A 22,888-nucleotide genomic window follows, 5' to 3' on the forward strand; every position below is an offset into this window, starting at 1 on the left:
AGCCAAAGAGGGTCCTATACGTCAAGCCCAAGCACTAGTGGCCAGCATAAAGGAGGCATAAAGGAAACTGCCTTGGAGGAGGCACTCCAGGAAATTGTTCTACCTCAGTGTTAACATTAAGCAGAAACTCAAGAACTCAGCAGACGCCATGCTCCAGAAATGAATATTGGGAAATGCAGCCCAAGCCTGAGAGACCCACTGGCCCCACTGGCCATGCCCATGTCCTTTGGTCTGGCTGGTCCCACCCACAGGAAAGGTTTTTGTGAAGCATAAACGAAGGGGAGAAGAAAAAGGAAGGCTCTCAGCTTGTGGCTTTAGAGCGGTGGCAGTGGGGAGCTTTTCACTGTCGGTGTGGTTCTGGGTGACTTCTGGGTTCCCCTGAGGACCCTGTGTGTCCACGCCTAGTTGTGTCTGACAAGCCTTCAGAAACAAGTACTCAGAAGACTCCAGAAGAGATGTGAACAAAAATGGTTGGGACCAGTAGATTCAGCTTCTAATAGCAACTGCCCAGGGACAGGTTTATCTGCAGCAGGCTGTGATATTCAGGGGACAAGAAGGTAAGCTAGTAGAACTGTAACATGACACCTGCCCAGGATGAAAAGACCGAAACAAAGAAACTGGGCCGTGCATGAAGGCTCATAAACAATGAAATCACATCAACAGTAAGAAGTGGGCATCTGTCATCAGTGTGAGGGCCAGAACAGACACCTGCATCTTGGACATCTTCATCAAGACGTCCCGTAAGCACCTCCAACTCATCATGTCCAAGACAGAACACATTACCTTTTCCCCAAAACCACCCCCTCTTCCCTTTCCTACTAATCCAGCCTTAATGTCTCCCCTGACCTCCGGAGACTCATCTCCCACTGCCTATTACACACACCAAACTTGACGTCCCTTACACACTTGAAACACACATATCCCAAACTGACCTCATTGTCCTCCCTGCCCCAAACTCCCCTGTGACTGTCAATGGCACCACCACTGTCCCACTCACCCAGCCTTACAACCAAGGCTGCACCCCAACTCCTCTCTCACACTCACCCCACACAACCAATAGGCACCAATCTTTTGTCATCTCATATGCCCCACCTAGGACCTTTTCCCACCCCCCTGGCACAGATCTTATCATTCACACCTGGGCCACTCTCCATGTTTCCTGGTCAGTCTCCTGGCCTGCAGTGACTCCCCATTTATGTCTATGCTCCCTCAGCTGCCCAAGCACGGCTCTGACCCTGTTATCCCTCTGCTCAATAAGCTCCAGCGGCATCCTCTCTCTCACTGCCAAGATCAAATACAGAATCTTCTGGCTTTTAAATCCCTTCCCCCCTTCTAGTCTCTCCACACTTTATCAGAGACACTGGCCTCCTCATCTCCACCTCCCACAATCCTTCTATTCTCTCAAGGCCCGGTTTGGAACTTGTCCTGATCCTGCCCAACTCCTGTTCTCTCCCTCAAACCTTCCTGGAAAGGTCTGCCCACATCTCTCCTTTGCCTCCAATACACCGTACCCTGAAGCACAGTCATCAGGGTGAGCATACTTCCCTGTCCCAGATCATCAGCTCATTGAGGTCAAGGGCAGTGTCACTGCACACAGTAGGCATTTAATAAATATATGCAGAAGCTATTCCCATCATCACACTCCATAATCCCGTTTCCTCCAGAACATGGCAGCCCAATTATAACACACATCTGAGAACCAGAAGCAACCAGAAGCTGTGAGCTCTGCTCCTGGAACTGCTGCCCCTGGGGGGGGGGGGGGGGGGGCGCCCCCCGGGGGGGGGGCCTACTGCCACCTGGCGGGGGTGCTACCACCTGGCAGGGGGTGCTACACCTCGGGAGGCTGCTGCCACCTGGGGAGGCTGCTGCCACCTGGGAGGGGGGACCTGTTACCACCTAGGGAGGGCTGCTGCCACCTCAGGGGCTGTGTTTCTTTTCGTGTTCTGTGTATTTTGTGGATCACTTTTTCTTCTGATCTTAAAAAGGGATCATAACAAAATCAGAAAGCCAAAAAACAAGTGCAGATTAGTTCTTTTTTTTCCACTTGATTTCTTACTGTAATGAGATTTCATCTAGTAATGAGATTTTCCTGTATACATCCTGAGGGATATTTAAAGTTTTAAAATATTTCCCAAGTCTTCCTAGACCTGGTTTCAAGTCTTGTCTCAACACATACAGGCTGTGTGTCCCTGGAAAAGAAAGAGACTTAAACTCTTAATGCCTCAAGCAACTCCTAAACGATAAATTATAGAACAGTCACTAATTTTCCTAAGAAAGAGAAGATCCTTACACAGATAAAATGACAAGTCAGAACCCAAAGAAGCTGCTTGGAACATTGGCCACAGGGAAACTAAGGGAAGGGAAGGCAGAAGAGTCCAAGGGAAGGTCAGAAATAAGAAAAGAAGAAGATATTGGGGACAAGGAGAGAGGGGAGGTGACGACATCAGAGCCAGACCTTCATTGGTCCCTCTTCGTATAGTACATCACTGGTTTACTTCTCCTTACATACCTTTCTTAAGGTGAGGTCTAGTGACCCAAAGACTTCATTCCAATGGGAGATTGGCCCCTTTTGTTTTTCCTCAAGTTTCAAGGCATGGATTTCAGACTTAAGTTCTTTTAAACGGTCTTCAAAATTTTTACTCTTCTCCAAATAATCTAACCTGAAAAACACAGAAGGAAGGGCAGACGACCCAAGAGTCATACTGACCACCAACAAGATTTATTATCAGGTCACTCCTGAGCAACTAACCAGATAAATGAGACAGAAGACATTTTACTGATGTTATTTCAGAAGTGACATCGTGATTTGGAGCTTGCGCTAATTTGTGAATGATGATTACGGCATTTGAAATTGATTAATGAATCACACCCAAGTGTATGGATTGGTTTTGTTGGTGCTAATGTTTATTTTGGGTGACTTATAGACAAAGCCTCCTTCCTTTTTTCTGCCAAACTCCTTGACTCTGTGCCTACTCCTCCTCTCCTCTCTTTTCCTAATCCCCACTTCTCTGGTTTCTACTCGAATCACCAAACTGAGACTGGCCTCTCCTAAAGTGCCTGTCTGTGGACTAACTTCTCAGCCCTCAGACTTTCCTGGCCCCCCGAAGCCCTGGGCCCTGCTCTTCAGCCTCTCTTCCAGTACTCCAGCCCTGCTCCCCCCCGCTGGACTGTCTCCTCCATCTCCTCTCCCCATCCCACCTACTGTTTTCACTCTCCTTTGCAGATTCATCAATCTTGTTCCCCCCTCTCCCCCCATTAACTGTACCCAAAGGTTGTCCCGAGGACTTTTTCTCTCTACACTCTTTTGGTAACCACAGCAGCTCCCAGTTATCACCTCTGTTATCAGTTATCATTCCTCATGGAGATGACTCCCATTTTCTCTGGCTCTCCCCCATCCCTCCTCTGCTGCCTGCTGACCTCCCTGGCTTCCTCTGTCTCAACTGAAATCCCACCTTCCACAGGAAGCCTTCCCCCTCCCCCCCCCCAATTCCAGTGCCTTCCTTCTTTTAATTATTTCCTAGTCATACTGCACACAACTTGTTTTGTATATGTTTGCTCGCATATTGCTTCCCCCATTAAACTATAAACTCCTTGAAGGCAGGGATTGCCTTTCACCTCTTTTTGTATTTCAGTGCTTAAGACCATGCCTGGCACATAGTAGGAGCCTAATAAATGCTCATTGAATTGAATGCTTATTGAACTGAATCTACATATCCAGACCTAATGTCTCCTGAGCTTCCATCCCACAACACAAACTTCCTATGGGACATTTTTAACTGGGTGTCCTGTAGGCATCCCAAACTCATGTCCAAAACAGAACTCACTGCCTTTCCCCTGGCGCAGGAGCAGTATCCACCATGGAGACTAGGCTAATTATTACTTAAAAGGCAGTAAAAACTGCCCTTGATTGATGCAGATACTCCTGGGCCCAGGAAGAGGCAGCAGCAACCTTCCATATGGGGTCATGCAGAGTCAGACATGGCTAAAAAATGACTAAACAACCACAAAGATTTATCCTGACTTAGTGAGCTCCCTACAGAAGGGGTCAAGACTCCATCATCCTGTGGAAGAGCTCTCATTTTGAGATTGTATCAGACACTTCTAGAACAAAGCAAAACAGATACCACAGTTAAATAACTAGAACTTTGTCATTCAAATATATATGCCAACTAGCACTGACATCTGAATCTTCTCTCATGCTAAAGAACAAAGGTTAAATGTCCAAGACTCATTTATGGTTTTAGGGCTGCCAATCTCTTCACTTCACTTCCTTACACAAACACACAGAGAAACACTGAATAAAAGGCCATCCAATCATCAAACCAAGGCATTCAATTTAGAGATGGAAGCAGAAGGACCAACAGGGAGGCCTGGGGATTGTGAGTCTATTCTGCCAACATCTACAAAGTTCTTTGAAATTTCAGGTGGCATCTCATTTTATGTAAATATACATGTGTTATATACGTGCAAGTCTATGTATATATGTGTCTATATATAATACATGTATGTATTGTGGCATGTTTCTATGTGTGCATTTCACATGAACACACATGTGCAAATGCACGTGTATTTGCTAAAGTTGATGCTTGCAGGCAGGACCTACCTCTCTCTTTCTATCTCCAAGGACAGTCTCTTCAGGTCAACATCCCTTAAATCAAACCTTGTACATCCTTTTTCAACTCCGAGGTCTCCACAATCAATATGGGAAGGTTGAGGATACCTGTTTGTGTGCTAGAAAAAAGAAAGAGAGATTCACTTTTCATCCATCAGAGGAGGTCATGCCCTTAGAGCCTTCCATCTGAACACATCTGCTGCTTTAGAAACATCATTTCACTGCTTAGAAACTGCTTAAATAAGGCATAGAGAGATTTAGTGATTTTACCAAGATCGGGGCATGAATCACTGGCAGAACTGGGAAAATTGGCTGAGCCAAGATTCTCAAACTGGGCCCCAACCCGCCAGCCAGCACTCTCCTCCTTTGTAAAATGAGAACATGGAGAGTGTAGAGTCAAGGTTCCCAGGGAGAAGAAAATGGTGTTTTAAGGTTTGTTGACAGAATGAGCTCTTAAGGAAAAAAACAGCATCTTTGATTTTGCCCTGCATGGTTGGTACAATGTGCAGAGTAGTGTCTGAATGCAGCTAAATGAATGAAATGACACATCATTAAGGTCACTTCTTTCTAAGTACCAGGCAAATCTGTGAAATGACTGAGGTGATGAAGCCTTCCCCAGCCCCTCTTAATTCCAAGGTCTCACTTCTTTTAATTATTTTCTGCTCATCCTGTACACAGCTTGCTGTGTATGTGTTTGTCTGCATGTGGTCTTCCCCATTAGGCTTTAAGCTCCTTGAGGAAAGGAATGGTCTCTTGTCTCTTTTTGTAACCTCCGCACTTAGGTGCCTGGTACGTGGTAGACGATTAATAAATATTGATTTATTGATTGTTTTTCTTTCTCATTTGTGTGATGTGGCATTCCCTCATGTTTTCTGCCTCTCATGATACACTGCTGCCCACCATCTCAGTAAAGTGCCGATAAGTCAACGTACGGGCTGAGAGCCATGGGTGACCTCCCGGAGCCGCTGCTTTGCTCGGCGCTCAGCTTCTCTGGCCTCATTCAGGTCTTGTTTCAGGTATTCCGTTTCCTTGGTCCTGTTAGACAAAAATGTCCCCCAGGTGAAGCTATGGCCATCATCCAGTCTTTCCACTGCGGAGCTCTGTGTGCTCTATCGGAAAAGGCCATGCTTATATGCCATAAAGGCTGCAGGTCAGAAGGACAGGAGGCACCCACTCCACCCATTCAAACTTAGAGAACTGTCTCTAAACAAAGCAGATGCAGCATTGACCTCACAAGGCCTCCCTCTTTCATCCTCATTTGGCTCCTCAGTCTCTTTAATCATCCCACCCTCATCCATTCACCAGGGCTTTGGTTATCCAAACATCCAACAGACCCATCTTGTCTCTTCTACTGAGTTGTAGACCACCGAACCTTTCTGAAAATGCCAATATTTTAATGAATTCATTGCCCTTACAATTTGATAAAACCACATTAAAACACTAAATTATACCAATTTTTCCAATGAGAATATGCTAGCCATGTCAGTTAATTAAGATCATAGAACTTCAGAACACCGAAGAACTTCAAAAGTCATATAGACCCACAAATACACTTGACATATTAGGAAACTGAGGCCCCAAGATGTGGAACAATTTGGCCAACATCCCACAGAGCCAGGATTTGGACCCGGATCTTCTAACTGCAAACCCCCTGCTCTTTCCATAACGCCCTACCGTGACAGTGCTGTCCTAGCTAGTTAGACGGTGACCAAGATCATGACTTTAATCTTTACATCCGTCCACATTATACACAAAAAAAGCTCCTTCAGTCCTTCAACCAAAAGCCCTACCGATAATGCCGACCAGCCAGCCCTCCAATAATGCCATTGGCCACAAGGGGGACTGCTCAGTCCCTGCCTGCAAACCCAAGTTTCATCCTCCTAGGAGAACAATAAGATGTCTGCCACTGATGTCTGCAACACCTTAAAATTTACAAACCACTCTCCTGAATCAGTCGAGCACCTCACTCCTCTTAAATTAAATGCTTGATCATTTAGTAAATCAGTCAACCAAAGGCATTAAACTGGGTGTGAGAAGTCCTTAATCTGGAAAGCATAAAAGTCACTGGATGACATGAGACACAGGAGGCACAGAGATCCTCAGCCACATCCCAGGAATCGCTCACAGAATTGCGATCCAGTTCAGAGCCCAGACATCCAAGCAGCAAGCGGAAGATAGCAAAGAACAGCCCAGCCAAGCCTCTGAGGGGCAGAGAAGAGCCTCTGGCCCTCCCCACCTCGGCCAGTCTGGAAGACCTGTCGTCCCAGCAGCCCCAGAACAGCAGCAGCTCATGACAGGGGCTCCACCAGGAGCTGAGGATGAATTAAACACCTGGTAAAGGTAGCAGGACTCGACAAGAGCGCTGACCCTCAGGCTTAGCAGAAAACTATACCATGCATAAGGAGATCTTTATGAGATTCCCAGAAATCACATGGAAAGGACTTCCAGGAGCTATGGTTTTGACCCCTTAGTCACATGTGTTCTGAGATGGAGCCCACTTTTACCTGGATTCCACATGTACTTGTGGGAGACCATGCCCTTTGTTTGGGGAAATGTTTTATACAAACTCTGCTTCCTATATTACTTAGTAAATACCCATTTCTAGAAGATAATTAAGTTTGGCCGGCTCTCTTCTATCAATGGATAATCTTGTGGCACCAGAAAACCACTGCCACCCCCCCCACCCTAAGGCTCTCAGGATCACCCCAAGAACCCTAAGAAGTGGCCACTCTGGCCACCCAACCTGCTGGAGCTTGTGGGAGCTGGGAGGATGAGTCTCAAAGCATCTGCTATGTTGTTTTTATCAGGGTATTACAAAACTCTGCAAATATTAACTTGGCCAACTTTCTAAGACCAAGATGAGTTGGGACAGGCACTTTCTGGCAAATGTAGTGTATCTGAGCCAGCCAAAGAGCCCTACAGAAGAAGGTTCTGGTGCCTCTATATCTGCCTCCTGCTGCTGTTAGAATAGTATAGGGGAAAGCGTTATGGATGTGGGGTTAGAGAAAACTGAGTCCAAACCTTGCCTCCAACACTTGTTGAGGTGCAACCTCAGGCAAGTCTCTGAGACTTCCTGGGGCCTCAATGTCTCCATCTGCCAAATGGAGTCAGTGGTCCCCATTACCCAGTGTTGTGACGATGAAATAAGAGCACTGTAGGATGTGCTTTGAAACTTTCACACATGAAAATTGTCAGTGACTGTGACATCCACCCAGGGGTGGAGGCCGCCCACCACCTCTGCCAGAAATCAGATCCCAGCTGGGCCAAGAGAATGTGTTTCCCTAAATGCAATGCAGACACTCTCAGCGTCCCAGGCTAAGGCCATCCTCCCTCACCTGAGATCAGATTCCTTGACCAGCTTGGCAGCCATCCTCTCTGCTTCCCTCACTTTCTGCTCCATCAGACGCTTCTCTTCCTTGGTCTTCAGCGCTGTGATCTCCAGCCTCTGGCGCTCCTGCTCAGCCTCCGCAGCACTCTGGGCAAGCAGCTTGGCTTCCTCCTCTGCAATCTGCGCCTTCTCTGCCAGCAGCTCCGCTGTCTCTTTGGAGTGAAGCTGGGGAAGCATTGGACTGGCCTTAGCTCCCAAAAGGGCCCAGGCCAAAGGGTAAAGCAACAATGACATGGCAGGTCACAGGGGAAGGCTTTGTCCACCAAGGGCAGGTAACTTTCAAAGCCAGACAAGTTTAGGCCCATCAGTGGTGGATTTCCTACAAAACTAAGGAAAAGAATGGCCTGGCAACCCATGTGCTTCATGGGAATACTCACTAAGGCCTCGTTGGCTTGTCGGGCTTCAGCTTCCAGCTGAAACAGCCGCCTCTCCAGTTCATCTTTGGCTCTCTCAGCCTCTTCTCTGAGCTGCTTCTCCCTGGCAAGCCTCTGGTGTTCCATCTGGAAAAGAAATGAAGGCAGACGTGCCATCTGCAGCTTCCATGTCCACCTCTACCCTGCCACACCTTTGCTCCTAAAATGGAACTAGGCTGAAAAAAGAAAACTGAAGTAGGGCTTACCCTGAGGGGGGAGAAAAGGCAGCTGTTTGGGCTTGGTGGATTTGTAAGCTAAGCCATTTTGCTGCTGTCGGCCACATCTGCATGTGTATGTGCCTATGGGTAGATTCTGAACAATGGTGAAATCAGCAGGCAAGATGGGAAAAGGACACACTTCCCACCCTGAGAGCTGAGAGCCTGGGGGCACAATTGGGAAACTAGTCATGGGCATCCTCACTCTACCAGCCCTTTGGTCACACTGTATCCCAGACATTCTCAGGCCATTCCTTTTGGCCAAAGGTCACTGAGCCATGACAGGTGAGAGGGTGAACTGCAGGTTGGAGGTGATTCTGAGGACAGAAAGAGTTCACACTTCAGGGATAGTCTCCTCAAGGTAACCTCTAGAGGAGCAGCCAGTGGGGGAGGGAGTCATCAGAGGTGAAACCCACACTTCTAACCATGAAAAATGCAACCCACTTTCTTCCGAGCTTTCTCTTCTTTGGCTTGAGCTTTCATTTGCTGAATCTCAATGGAGTCCACTCTTCTCCTCTTCATGAATAGGTCATGATTTCCAATACACAACTGGAGGATCTGCCGAAACGGGAGTCTCCACTGATTCATAGGTTTGCAAGTGTCCCCCCCACCACCACTCAGCAGCAGCCTAAGGATTCCCCTCCCTCTTCGGCTCCCCCTCCACCTGCTGCCGTGCTGGAACTCTGAAAACCCAGGCCATTCACCCTGGATGACCTGTGGCCTCTCTAACTCACTGCTTGTCACGTTCTTTCAGGGACTCTCCACACCAGCCACACTGGTCTACTTGCTATGCTCCGTCCCCATCCCATTTCCCATTCCCGTGACTTTTCCCAGGCTGTATCCTATGGCCTGGACGAATTCCCTTCCTTACTTTTGCCTTGTGGAATCAGACTCAGAGGAACCTGGGACCATAAATCTGGAGCTGAAATAGACCCCAGAGACCCTCACAGAGGCCATCTAGTCTGAAACTGGCTTCCATCAAGGGCCAGATCCTGCAGGGATTCTACCTCCTCCCCCTATTGCAAATGCCTCCCCACCCCCACCCCTGGAAACTAGTCTCTCTTTTCTATTGTTCACATTTTCCCCCTACAGTTAGCTCATTGAGGGCAGAAATTCTTTCACTTTTATCCCTGTATCCCCTGCCTGGCCCAAAGTAGGCACTTAAAAACTTCCTAAAAGAATGTTCTGAAATCCCCAGGAAGAAGCTGAAGTTGATTGGCCGTTTCCCATCATCCCCTAACCGGGCACCTGACAACGCCCCTTGCACTCAAGCTCCTGCTCCAGCTCACTCCCTCTGTGGTCAGTGGCCAGCTGTGTTCTCCCCACACTGATTCCTTCCTTCCTTCCTTCCTTCCTTCCTTCCTCCCTCCCTCCCTTCCTTCCTTCCTTCCTTCCCACCCTCCACCTTTTCACCCTTATACTTTCCCATTTGAGAACTCCATCACAACTTAACACTTCACACATTTCTGCAGTGCCCACGGCACAACCACACCAAAACTTTTCAAGGTCATCACTAGATACAATTACTTTTATTTTCTTTCTTTCTGTTTTTTTTTTTTTTCCAGAGACTAGATCTCTCCATCTGGCCTAGGCTGAAAGGTCAGCAACCAGGCTGGTCCCATTGCTGATTAACATGGAAGCTTCAACCTGCCCCATTCTGACCTCAGCTGGTTCATCCCTCCTTAGGCAGCCTGGTGGCCCTTTCTCTTGGAGGCCCACCATACTGGCATCACATTTAGCTTTAGCCCTACTATAGCTCAGAGCTCCTAAGCTCAAGCTGTTGTGCCTGGCTACCTGGTTTTCCCATCCCCCCAACCTCAGCCCTCCCTCAGAGAAGTGAGCAGACTTCCAGGTCAGTTCTACCCTCTCCCAAAGCATCTCCACCTTTACCCAGTCAGCCACCTCCACAGAGGTGTACTGACCAATCACTGTTCTTGGCCTCTCCAAGTTTCTGCTTGTGTAATACCTAACCGTTGGCCATATGGTATCCCTTTAAAAGCCGATACATTGTCTGTGCAGACTCACTGTTCGATTTGGGCCTGACCCCGAACAGTCCCGAGGAAAATAAAATCCACTTCCAAATTTTACTCTGGGGGTCTCTTGTCTTGCTCCTTTCGGCACAACAGTTAAAGGCTCTTAGCCAGGGGTGGGGAACCTGTAGCCTCAAGGCCACACATGACCCTCTAGGTCCTCGAATGTGCCCAAGTCAAAGGCCTAGAGGGCCACAGGGCCACTGCTCTTGGCATCCTTGGGTTCAGAGGAAGCATGCCATACGATGAGATGATATCATCCTGAAGATGGCAGTCCCCATCACCATCTAACACACTAGACAGCTACTCTTAAAGTTCTGGAATTTTTCTTTTTTGTGACTTCTCTTGTGTGCCAAGGTTGGGGAGGAGATTTTAAATTCTGGATGTGAATTTGATTTTCTGGTTTCGTTGGTACAAACTTTTAAGTGGAAGTAATTGGGAAAACAATTTAAGCCTTTTTTGGAGCTGTGTGTTGTGGGGATGACTGGTGAATAGATCCTCTGATACAGACATATCATTTTGGACAGCCCATTGGATTAAACACTATCAAGGCTTAGGTATAGATATGTAGAGTGTGGGTGGGATGTGGCCACACCTCTGGATCTGAGTAAAATCCCCTATGAATTGGAGTGTTTCTTTTCAGCTATGAGAACTGCATTAATCTTTTGAAAAGAAAAGTCATAAACTCAGTAGAACATTAATGGATTCTCTTTTTGGAGATGAATATAGAGAAAAATAGAGCATACTCTTTGGCGCATGAGTATAAAGTGGCATCATCCTAAAGACTCATTGACCACTTGGAGGCCTGGTCACCACAATATCATTGTTCACAAATTTGGAAATGGATTTTATTTTCTGCAGGACTGTTCAGGGTCAGGCCCAAATTGAACAGTGAGTCTGCACGGACAATGTGTCAGCTTTTAAAGGGATACCACGGGGACAACTGATAGGTATTACGCAAGCAGAAACTCGCAGAGGCCAAGAACAGTGATTGGTCAGTACACACCTCAAAATTCCCGCCCGCACCAACTTTCCCTGACCCGGAAGCCCGCCCACCTCTGTGGAGGTGAATGACTGGGTAAAGTCGGAAATCTGTTGGGAGATCTCCCAACTGACCTGGCAGTCTGCTCACTTCTCTGAGGGAGGGCTGAGGTTGGGGGATGGGAAAACCAGGTAGCCAGATACAACAAAGCAAGCCACCATCCTCAGCCAACCTGCCAACACATGGTTCAGCACTCAATGGCACGATGATGTCTTGGCAACACTGGGGCGACCATGAATGTTGCTGAATTGACCCTGCAGTTTGAGAACAGGCTGGTTTAAACATAATGCCCCCAATGCCAATGCTTCCAAGGATCTCCAGTGCTTTTTAGACTCCATGTCCCCAAACACATTATTGTTTATTTTTTCACAGCTAGAGAAGCCATGGTTAAATCAGGGGAGTGAGGCAGGACTCCATTCCCAGCCTAGAGTTCAGACAGAAGGCTTTGGTCCTTGGGCTTACTTGACTGTTTTGTTGACGCTTGGGGTCCTCTAGGTAAACCATTATGAAACAGCGATTTTGTTTCCTCTTTGCCTGTGCTGACACCCTACTGTTACAAAGAGCATTCCTCAAGCTGCATCCATAACAGACCTCCCGACTTCACCCCATCAGCTTGTTTTTTTTGTCTTTTTTAAATGGGATAACTGCTTACCAACTTATTCACCTTCAGCTGTGAGGAAAAGAACTTGAAAACTTCTGCCTTTTTGTCAAGAGGCTTAATTGTTAACTGGTGGAGAGATGAAAACACGGTCATTAAGAAGCTGCAGAGGTCCTCAGAAGGTGGGAGCTCTCTGTGGAAGGATCCCAACCAGGGGACTCTGAGGTAGGAGAGTTACCAGGCATGCCTGGCCCAATGGGTGTCCTTCCATGTAAGCTACCAAGAGTACAGCCTAGGGGGACCTCGCATCAGGAGCCAGAAGTGCTGACATGAACAGCTCCCACTTGTTAGCATCATGGGCTGTCAGCCACACAAACCACCCAGTAAGCATGCAGCCACTACCAGAGGAGGGAGTGAACACAAGCAGAAGAAACACAAAAGATTAAAGCCTTTTCTGCTCTGAGAAGTTCATTATTGGGGAGCTACTACAGAGTGTGGGGTTGGGAGCTACAGTACCATAGCTGGTTTTCCATGCTTCATTGGTTAGGTTGAGAATTCAGATTAATGCAGAGACAGTTGGGAGATTCAGAAAAAGCAAGCTGACCCGAAAGCCCCACTGTAAGGGAATTTCCTAGGAGTTAGAGAGATAGGTGCAATGGTGTGCTAGTGGATGTTTAACAATCAGCTTAGGGGGTACATGGGACACATTTTCCCCATCACTTCCTCAAGTCCAGACAATCAACAAAACAATCAACCAAGCCCTGATTTGTCATGTCTGGCTCTCTTGAGCCTGTTGGAACGTGCCCCAGTCCATCCCTTGGATCTATGCCTCTTGGATCACAGCTTTGAGCAGGTTTTCCCTCCGGCCATTTCCCTCCCATCACCCTTTCCTGCTATGCAATATGTAATGTTTGAGCTGGGAACATGCTCTCTACTTCCTTTGTTCACTGCAGTCAGTGCCCTTGGCTACCAACCCCTTGTTCTGACTCATGAAGCCAAGTGGGTCTTTGTAAACTGCCTCCTGTTACCAAACCTCCATTCAAGGCTTCTGATGGGAAACATGTCAAAGAAAGGGTTACAACTTGCCCCAACTGGCAGCACAAGCAGAGTGTGATCATCTGTCTTCTCTCAGAGATGGTGCAGAAAAGGCAAGGGTCCCCCCAAAAGCCCCATGTCTTTCCTTAGGTTATTTTTCCTACCCCCCCTTTTTTGCATGTCCCTCTAAATAAGAATGACTAACTTTCTCTCCTCCCAGGGCTCAAACAAACTGCACTTTAAAAGACTCAAGCCAACCACACTCTCACCAAGTATGAAAGTCCAGCCATCCCCACCTACCTCCTTCTCACTGTAGGAAATGTTTCTGATGGCACTCCATTCAAAAGATTTGTTTGGAGAGAACCTGTTATTGACGCTGTAGACATGGATCCCTTTAGCATCTACACCAAGCAAGAGATCTATGTGGTTTTTATTTTGCTGCAAAAGAACCAAATGCCCAGCCAAGGGATTAAGAAGACAATCTGCTAAAGCAATCAAACATTAGAGAGACTTCTAATTTACCCCGTATCCATCTTGTCTGGACATGGTTATTTGTATGATACCTCCCCACTAAAATGTAGGCTCTTTGATAGCACCTCATGCCTATGAGATTGGCTAAAATGACAGAAAAGGAAAATGACAAATACTAGAAGGGATGTGGAAAACACAGGGACACCAATGCATTGTTGGTAGAGCTGTGAACTGGGCCAACCATTTTGGAGAACAATTCGGGATTTTTATAGCCAAAGGTCTACAAAACTATGTCTACTTTTGACCCAGCAATATCACTACAAGGTCTGTGCCCCAAAGAGATCAAAGAAAACAGAAAAGGGCCTATTTGTACAAAAATATTTATAGCAGCTCTTTTTGTGGTGGCCAAGAATTGGAAATTGAAGGGATGCCTATGAATTGGGGAATGGCTGAACAAGCTGTGGTCTAAGATTGTAATGGAGTACTGTTGTGCTATGAAAAATGATGAGCAAGATGGTGTCAGAAAAACCTGGGAAGGCTTACATGAACTGATGTGAAGTGAAGTGAGGAGAGCATCGTACAATAAAAGCAATGTTGTAAGTCTGATCACCTGTAAAAGACTTAGCTACTCTGACCAAGGACCCCATGACGAAAAATGCCATCTCCCCCCAGAGAGACAAGCGGTGAACTCTCAGTGCAGACTGAAGCATATTGCTTTCTTTAGTTTTCTTTTTTCATGACATAACTAATGTAGATATGTTTTTTGCATGACTTCATATTATAATCAGCATCATTATCTCTTGCTTTCTCAATGGGTGGAGGAGGCAGTGGAAGGAAGGAGAGAATTTGGAACTGAAAATTAAAATTTTAAATTAAAAAAAAAGAATGGCACTACTTGAGGGCCACTTTGTGCCTCCAGGCTTTAGCACCAGGCAGGGCACTTAGTAGGTACTCAATAGCAGATTATGGATGTGTTGATGACATCACCTCCAACTCGCCTGTATACATCTTGCAAGTACACCATTTTCTGCAGGTTGTCTCCCCCATTAGACATGAACTCCTTAAGGGCTGGTTGTGTCCTTCTTTGTGTACCTCAGAGCTTAACCCAGGGCCTGGCACACTGCTCTCATTCTTGTTCACTCGTTTTCAGTTGTGTCCAATCCTTCATGACCCCATGTGGGGTTTTCTTGGCAAAGATACTGGAGCAGTTTGCCATTTCCTCCTCCCGCTCATTTGACAGATGAGGAAACTGAGGCAAAAAGGGTGAAGTGACTTGCCCAGGGTCACACAGCCAGGAAGTGTCAGGGGCCAGATTTGAACTCAGGAAGCTAAATCTTCCTGACTCCAGACCTGGTGCTCTGTGCACTATGGTGCCACCTAGCCAGGTGCTAAATAAATGCTTGCTGACTTACTTCCATTCATTCAGCACAGATATTCCAACAGCAAAAGGTGAGATTCCTAAGATTCTGCATGATCTCTGAGTTCTTCCATATGAAGCCACAAAACAGCTTGCACACTAGTAGCCTAGAGCAGGACCTGCCTTGACTAGAACTGGGTAGGAAGGGAGCCAGCCTGCTGGTGTGCTGGAGCTGTCCTGGCAGATGCCAGAGAATCAGGAGCCAAACTGTTCCTGATCCCCGAGATCCAAAGGCTGAACAACTTCAAAGCACGGTCTGTTAGACAAGGAGAAGCATTGTCAAGGTTCAGCTTGACTGAGACATTCCTGGGTCAATAACATATCCTTTTGTTCAAGGCTAATGTTCCCTTAATAAACACCAGCTAATGTTCCCATCTCTCCTGAGATGCTAGAGCTGTGTGGAGCAGCCCAGAAAACCAGTGTGGGCAGAGGCCATTCCCTTGGTGCTGGTGTCTCCTAGCCAGCCACCAAGGAGAGGAAGGGAGGGGGACCGGCAGCTCTGCCCAAGAGACATCAGCCCAGGCCATTGCACCATCACATCCAAGGAAAGGAAGGCCCCTGCTCAGGAAGGAGGGCACTGAATAAGGGGTCACAAGACCTGGGCTCGAGCCCATTTCCTTCATTTATTAGTTCTGTGTGACCTTGGAGAAGCCATTTAAGCTTTCTGAAGACCCATATATTCTCCCTTAAATGATCATAACCCTATCTGCCCAACCTCCCTACCTGACAGTGTGCTTAGGAGGATTAAATGAATCAAAGCATTACATCTGAAAGAATTCTGGAAAACACAGTGTGCTATATAAACACCAGATGGAAGTGGTGGAAATAGTGGTAATGATGGTGGTAGTAGTAGCAGTAGTGGCGGTGGTAGTAATAGTAACAATAGTAGTAGTAGCAGCAGGAGCGGAGAGTCGTGATAACGGTAGCAGCAGTAGTCATAACAGTGGTATTAATGGTAAGTAGCAGTAGTAATGGCGGTAACAGTGGCAGTAACAACAAGAGCACTTAGCTTTATTTGAGGCTTTTGAGTCACCTCCCACAGGAGAGCTTTCAGTTCCCTTCCATTCGATAAGCATTTATTAAGCACCTACTGTATGCCAGGTACAAGGCTAGACTCTGAGGATGTTAAAACAAAGAAACCCAGCCGTCCCTGAGCTCAGGAAGTTTCCCTTCTACTGAGAGGGATTAACGTGTACAGAAGTATAAGAAAATACAAACTGTACACAAATAATGACCAAGTAACCTCAGGGGGACACTCACAGCAGCTACACTGTTAGGAGATGGTCTTTGAGTTGAACCTAACAGAAGAAAGTGAATTAAAGACATGTAGGCGGGAGATGGAGTGTGTGGGCAAACAGGGGTGTCCAATACACATTCCAAACCAGATTGAAAGGTAATTGGGAAATATATAAGAAAATAAATAGGGACAGCTAGGTGGCGCAGTAGATAGAGCACCGGCCCTAGAGTCAGGAGGACCTGAGTTCATATCCGGCCTCAGACGCTTAGCACAAAAAATAGATGTGTGACCTTGGGCAAGTCACTTAACCCCAACTGCTCTCCAAAAAAAAAAAAAAAGGAAAGAAAATAAATAAAATATAACCAAACACAAATAATATTGTATTTTAAAACTAAGTCAATCTGCAGCTAGCAGAGACTCTCATGTCCAGATATATGGTCCCATTTCTTTATGTGTTTGATGTCACTGGTGTGAAAGGAAGCCAGTTTGCTGGGAGTGTCCAGTGCACGAGGGAAAGTCCTGCCAAGTCCATCCAGGAAAGCCATCCTCGGGGCAGACTGTACAGGGTTTTCAGAACAAAAGGAGGAGCTTGTCTCTTCACCTCAAGGCACTGATGAGGCCCTGGAACTTCTTAAGCACATAAGGGCATATGCTTGAGGAGTGTCCTTGCAGGGGCCATGGGGAGGGCAGACTAGAGAGGGAAGACAACCAATCAGCAGGTTGTTGTGATGAGTCTGCTTGAGAGAGGACGACAGTTTGAATTAGCGGAGTCAAATAAGAGGGGAGAAGAGGAGAGAATGGGACCTGTTGTGGAGGTGGAACCAACAAGATTTGACAAGTGATTGGAACTGGGAATGAGAGAAGAATGAGAGATGCCTCCTAGGTTATAAACCTATATCCCTGAGAATGGTGGAACCCTCAATAGGGAAGTCAGGAAGAGGAGTGGGTTGTGGGACAGACACTGAATTGTTTTGGACATGCTGGGTGTGAGATGTCTATGGGACATCCAGGTGGCAAGACCCAGAGGCAGTCAATGGTGTGGAACTAGAGCACAGGAGAGAGTTGAGGTCTGAGTATGTAGACCTGGGAGTAATCTAAAGAGAGACTATAGTTAAACACATGGGGGCTGATGAGATAAATTAAAGAGAATGTGGAGAGAAGAAGGCAGATCCAACAGAGCACTAGAGCAGACCTACACATGAGACACAAAGACAGAGGATGACCCTGCAAAGGAGACTGAGAAGAATCAGACATACAGAAAGAAAAGCCAGGAGAGGGCAGCGTCACAGACACTCAAGAGAGAGGAAAAGGGGCAGCCACAAGCATCAAAGTCTTCAGAGAAGCCTAAGTTCACTTTGTACTCATCTCTGTGTGTACCTGTCTGTGACCTGTTGTTTACCTCCGGTAGAATGTACGCCCCTTGAGGGCAGGGACTGTGGACTGTTTTCATTTTTGTCTTTGGACCCCCAGTGCCCCAACACAATGGCTGGCACATAGTAGGGAGGTAATAAGTGCTTGTGGGATTGAACTGAATTACATTATAATAAAGTCATTTCAGACTATTTAGCAACTTCACTCACACAATCCAAACCAGACCAAGAACAGTCACCAACTGGGGGGTCATTAAGAATGTATAGTCAGCAGCAGCATATAGAACAATAATAGCCAGCATTTGCAAGGGGCTTTTACAAATATTTTCTCCTCAACAACCCTGTAAGGAAGAATTTTTCCCCCATTTTGCCGATGAAGAAACTGAGGGAGAGAACGGTTTGGCGATCTGCTCGGGTCCCACAGATTGTGCGATTCTGAGACAGAGATCCGACCTCAGGTTTTCCTGACACCATGTGTATCCCCCCATCCAGTCTGCCACATTGTTTCTTCAGAAAGAGAGAGAGAGGCTACTCGCCCAAATTAAAACACACACACACAGATCTGTAAAGAAACAGCCTCCTAATCGTACTGGAATTTAGGAAGTTTAAGTGGCAACATCCAGAGAAATGCTCCGGAGGCTGTGAGTGACAGGAGCGCCAAGAACCCAGGCACAGGGCCAGTGTAAGAAGAGAAATGTGGCTTCTGACAGGGCTGGGGAACCTGTAGCCTCCAGGCCACATGCGGCCCTCCAGATCCTCAAGGGCAGCCCTGCAATGAACCCAAACTTCCCAGAACAAATCCCCTTCATAAAAGGATTGGTTCTGTAAAACTTGGACTCAGTCAAAAGAAGGCCACATGAGGCCTCAAGGCCACAAGTTCCCCAGCCCTGGAGCAGCTTAGTGGGAAGATGGAGATCAGTCAATGTGGACAGGAAGAATAAAGCATCCCTTCACTAACTTTCCTCCCCACATACAAAAGGAAGACTGCACCCCCTGGATTCTCTGTGGCCTCACTGGTGGCACACTCCGGTCAAAGGCGATGACAGAAGACCCTACACCATTCATAAGTCTCAGATAAGACCCTTAAATGGTTTTCAATGAATATCAGTCTCTTCTCCAGCTTTTTTTTTTTCTGGGTTCAGGATTAGAACATATAATATAGGCCAGATCTTTATAGCTTTTCTAAAAAATGACAGTTGATTTATTCAGGCTGAGACTTTCTGGTACCCCAAGGCCCAAAACTTGGTTATCTAACATGGTGTCAAGGTACTTGACATTTCCCAGCTTGGAAAAAAGTCTACAAATGAAAAGGGGACGGTAATCTGGAAACCACTTCCAAATGTGTTTCACTGGTAATCCCAAAATAACCCTGAAAAAACTAGCTTCTACGAAATGGCTGGAAACTGAAGATAGTGGCCCGACCCACTTAAAATCAAACTTTACTTACTTCAATGGAGAAGTAATTGACACCATACATCGCCAAATCTTGGGCAATTTTCAGATAGTTCATCTCGGCTTCATCCCTGGAAAACAAACACGTAGGTCAGGAAAAATCTAAGATAGGAAGATATTACTTCTAGCACTTTATTTAAAAAACCTATGCTTTTATACCTACTCAAGTTAATCATATCTTTAATTCAGTCAGTTTCTAATTAGTCTAAGTGGTGCTTAAAAAATAAATACAACAATAAATACATCCTGGACAAGTCACCCAGCCTCTGGGTGGGCCGCCTCTATGAAACAAGGGAGCTAGACTCTGTGACTGCTGGGGTCCCTTCCTACTCGAAAGCTACAACACTCTCTAGATGTAAGGCTTACAAAGTGTCTTCCTTGGAGCACTGGGCTCACACCCAACCTTAAATACTAGCTGTGGTGACTACTGGAAAGTCATTTAGCCTTATGGTACCTCAGTTTCCTTATCTGTAAAAAGAGTACTGTGGACTAAATGTCCTCAATGCCCCTTCCATCTCTAAATCTGTGATCCTATAAATCTGGGGGGAGGGAAGAAGGGTGGTTAGCACAAGCACTGTTACCCCCATTTCAATTACCAATTGAGATTTAGAAAAGTAAATTACACCCTCAAGGTCATATAGCTAATAAGCCTCAAATCGAGGATTCCAGTCCTATCTCTCCTCAATCCAAGTCAAGTCTACTTTCCCCAACACCAGCCAGGCAGCTGCCCATGTCTGTGCCAGAATGGAGACTGGAAAAATGCTTTTTCTAGAGTACTCAATAAATGCTGGTTGATTTGCTGGTTGATTCACTGACTGGAGAAAAGGCAGAGCAAATTCCTGCTTTGTATAAATATCCAAGGAGATATGCTACTTATTCAGCAGACTGAATTAGTAGCAAAAGGACCCTTTTCCCAAGTAAGGATTCACAAGGATAACACGATCCTGAAGCCCTCATGTTGTTCCATTTCAGAAACCACAGAAAAGAAATATTGATACAGTAATATTAAATACAATTTGCTACTTGATGGTTTCATGTAGATGTGTCTGGTTTTCCTAACTAGACCTATGAAGGACAAGGCAAATGTCTTACATTTCTTTTGTACCTCTCCCAATTTCTAGCACAGTCCTGGACACAGAGCAAGCATACAATAAAGACTAGGTGAATGAACAGATGGACGGATGGATGGATGGATGGATGGATGGATGGATGGATAGACAGATGGATGGATGAATAGATGAATGCATGGGTGGATGGATGGATGGATGGATGGATGATGGATGGATGGATGGATGGATGGACAGATGGATGGATGGATGGATGGATGGATGGATGGATGGATGGATGGATGGATGGATGGATGGACAGAAGAGCTAGTGAGAGTGAATGCTGACAACAATTTCTGATGGGTTTGTTTCTCCAGACTTAGTCTGGAGGAAGCATTCCCCACCTCCAGGAGAAAAAGCCACCTCCCCCAAACTACTCCACCATTTTCTTCCAGACCTTTTCCCACCATCCAGAAAACTCTGTAAGTTCTGACTGTATCCCTCCAATAAGAAACAGAGCAGACATACTGGCACAGGAGGGGCAGCTCTCCTCCTAGACCAGCTCTCCCTGAGGATGTTCTTCCAGCCACACCTCACACATATTTATTCAGGAGAGAGTGTGACTGAATAAGAGTAACACAGTTAGCTTCACTAGGAAAACTTTTACTAACCAACCCAACTCCAATCCTCCCCACCCCTGGCTTTCTCCCATGGTGGAGATCTGGAATCCTTGTCCTTAAATTTACCCTAGAAATACTCTTTCTCAAGTACCCTGAGCCCTTCCTATGAACAGAGAGGTAACATGATATAACAGATAGAGAGCTAGACTCAGAATCAGAAAATTCCTGCCACTTACACACGCTAGCTGGGCATGTTCCTTTACCTTCTGCCTCTCATCCCTACAATGAGGATAATGAAACCTGAGCGACCTACTCATGGCTCAAGTAAACTCATGTAATACACTGTGTAAATTTTAAATGTAATACAGATTATGATCTAATTAGGATGCTCTATTCTAATTCCTAAGATCATGAGCAGGGAGATCCAGTCCTTTTGACTTTGGCCATGGGGCCCCTGAGACATCCCACCAGAGAGTGGCCAACGCTGCTTGTCTTCCTGAGCACAACAGTCCTTGCTCTTGGGATGAGTCGCTCAGGAAGTTTGTCAGTTTCAGGAAGGTGAGCCCTGGGGGCCATGGTAAACATGAGTCACCTCAAACCATTCTGACCCTCGAGGAGAAGGTGTGACTCAAGAAGAATGCTGTCTCCCTCCTTCTCTGCCCAGCTAAGAAGAAGCTAGCATCTTCCTGGAGCGTTCTCAGCACAAGGAATCCTCGATAAGACACTAGGTGCGATGACATGAGATTTGGCAGGAGCTAAGGGGCTCCCAAGCATAGCGGGGTTGAGAGGCCTGGACGAAAAGTGAAAAGAGACCCAGGCTCTTCTCATCCCTCCCAACACTAGTGTTTGAGGATGAGCAGGTGACTGTCTGAGTTTCCTGGTCCTCCCTGTAAAGCCTATGGATGCCTATAGCTCTGACCTCACAAGAATATTGTAGGAACAAAAAGGAAGTCACAAATAAACCTCTCTGCTCTACATCATGTCTCCCATTATTAATACTAAGGAGAAGAGCTGGCATTTACACATGCAAATCTCCTCATATATGTGATCTCATGAAACCTGATGACAGTATTTTCCTGAGGACCCAGGATAAGTCCATCTTGTAAGCCACAGTCCAGGAGTGGTGTTCACAGAGAGGCTTAATTAATGGAGCTGCCTTGCCTTGACTTCGGCAGCTCCAAACAGTCCAGCGCTATGCCCACAGCCTTCTACAGGCTGTGGTGCCTCCCTACCTGGCAGTGCCCCTGTGCTCTGCATACCAGGCCGTGATCTTCTCTTCCCACATGTGCACTGTCATCTGATACTGCTTGAGGACCTGCCAGAAAGAAAGAACTGAGGCTTCTGAGAAGGAAGAGCTTCCTCCACTGCTCATTAAAGATGGGAATATTATTATCTTCCTCCCCATCACCCTCCTCCTCTTCCTCCTCCTCCTCCCACACCTCCCCTCCTCCTCCCCCCTCCATTGTCTTCATCACCATCTTCCTCCTCATCCTCTTCCTCCTCTTCATCCCTATTCTACTCAGCCCCAACAGCAACTGCTCTGGGTAATTTTCATTACAGCATGGTTTCATTAATAAAAGCTAACATTTGGAGGAGGCGCAGTGAATAGAGCACTGGCCCTGGAGTCAGGAGGACCTGAGTTCAAATCTGGCCTCAGATACTTAACTCTTACTAGCTGTGTGACCTTGGGCAAGTCACTTAACCCCAATTGCCCTGCCTTCCCCTCTCCAAAAAAAAAAAATGCAAAAAAACAAAAAGCTAACATTTGTCTCTCACGGAGCAGTTAGTATATGCTTTTTCTTTTGGCCCTAGTCCTAAGAGGTAAAAAAAAATGCCCTATTCCCTACTGGGTTCTTACTAAATATAATAGAAGAGGCATATGTAAGGGGTGGCCACCCACTACAGCAGCTCACATCTTTCTAAAAGGTTATATGGATACCCA

At 46.5% G+C, this 22,888-nt stretch overlaps 1 protein-coding gene across 2 annotated transcripts in view; it reads right to left on the bottom strand.

Moving 5' to 3' along the window:
- The window catches only part of LOC138162405 (merlin-like), a 54,030-nt gene that overhangs the window by 10,516 nt on the left and 20,626 nt on the right, over positions 1-22,888 (bottom strand). For both annotated transcript variants that reach the window (XM_069089550.1, XM_069089551.1), the window contains 10 exons: positions 22,179-22,261; positions 19,276-19,351; positions 13,634-13,771; positions 12,353-12,427; positions 9,073-9,186; positions 8,378-8,500; positions 7,948-8,165; positions 5,545-5,647; positions 4,604-4,731; positions 2,510-2,660 (listed from right to left, as the gene is read on the bottom strand). In XM_069089550.1, coding sequence (XP_068945651.1) covers positions 2,510-2,660; positions 4,604-4,731; positions 5,545-5,647; positions 7,948-8,165; positions 8,378-8,500; positions 9,073-9,186; positions 12,353-12,427; positions 13,634-13,771; positions 19,276-19,351; positions 22,179-22,261 — 1,209 coding nt within the window. The remainder of the gene's footprint in view (positions 1-2,509; positions 2,661-4,603; positions 4,732-5,544; positions 5,648-7,947; positions 8,166-8,377; positions 8,501-9,072; positions 9,187-12,352; positions 12,428-13,633; positions 13,772-19,275; positions 19,352-22,178; positions 22,262-22,888) is intronic.

The sequence above is a fragment of the Petaurus breviceps genome, unplaced genomic scaffold (assembly GCF_028583685.1).
Source record: "Petaurus breviceps papuanus isolate PSGF00001 unplaced genomic scaffold, PetGlider_PUasm1.0 186, whole genome shotgun sequence".
In the NCBI taxonomy this organism is placed as follows: Eukaryota; Metazoa; Chordata; class Mammalia; order Diprotodontia; family Petauridae; genus Petaurus; species Petaurus breviceps.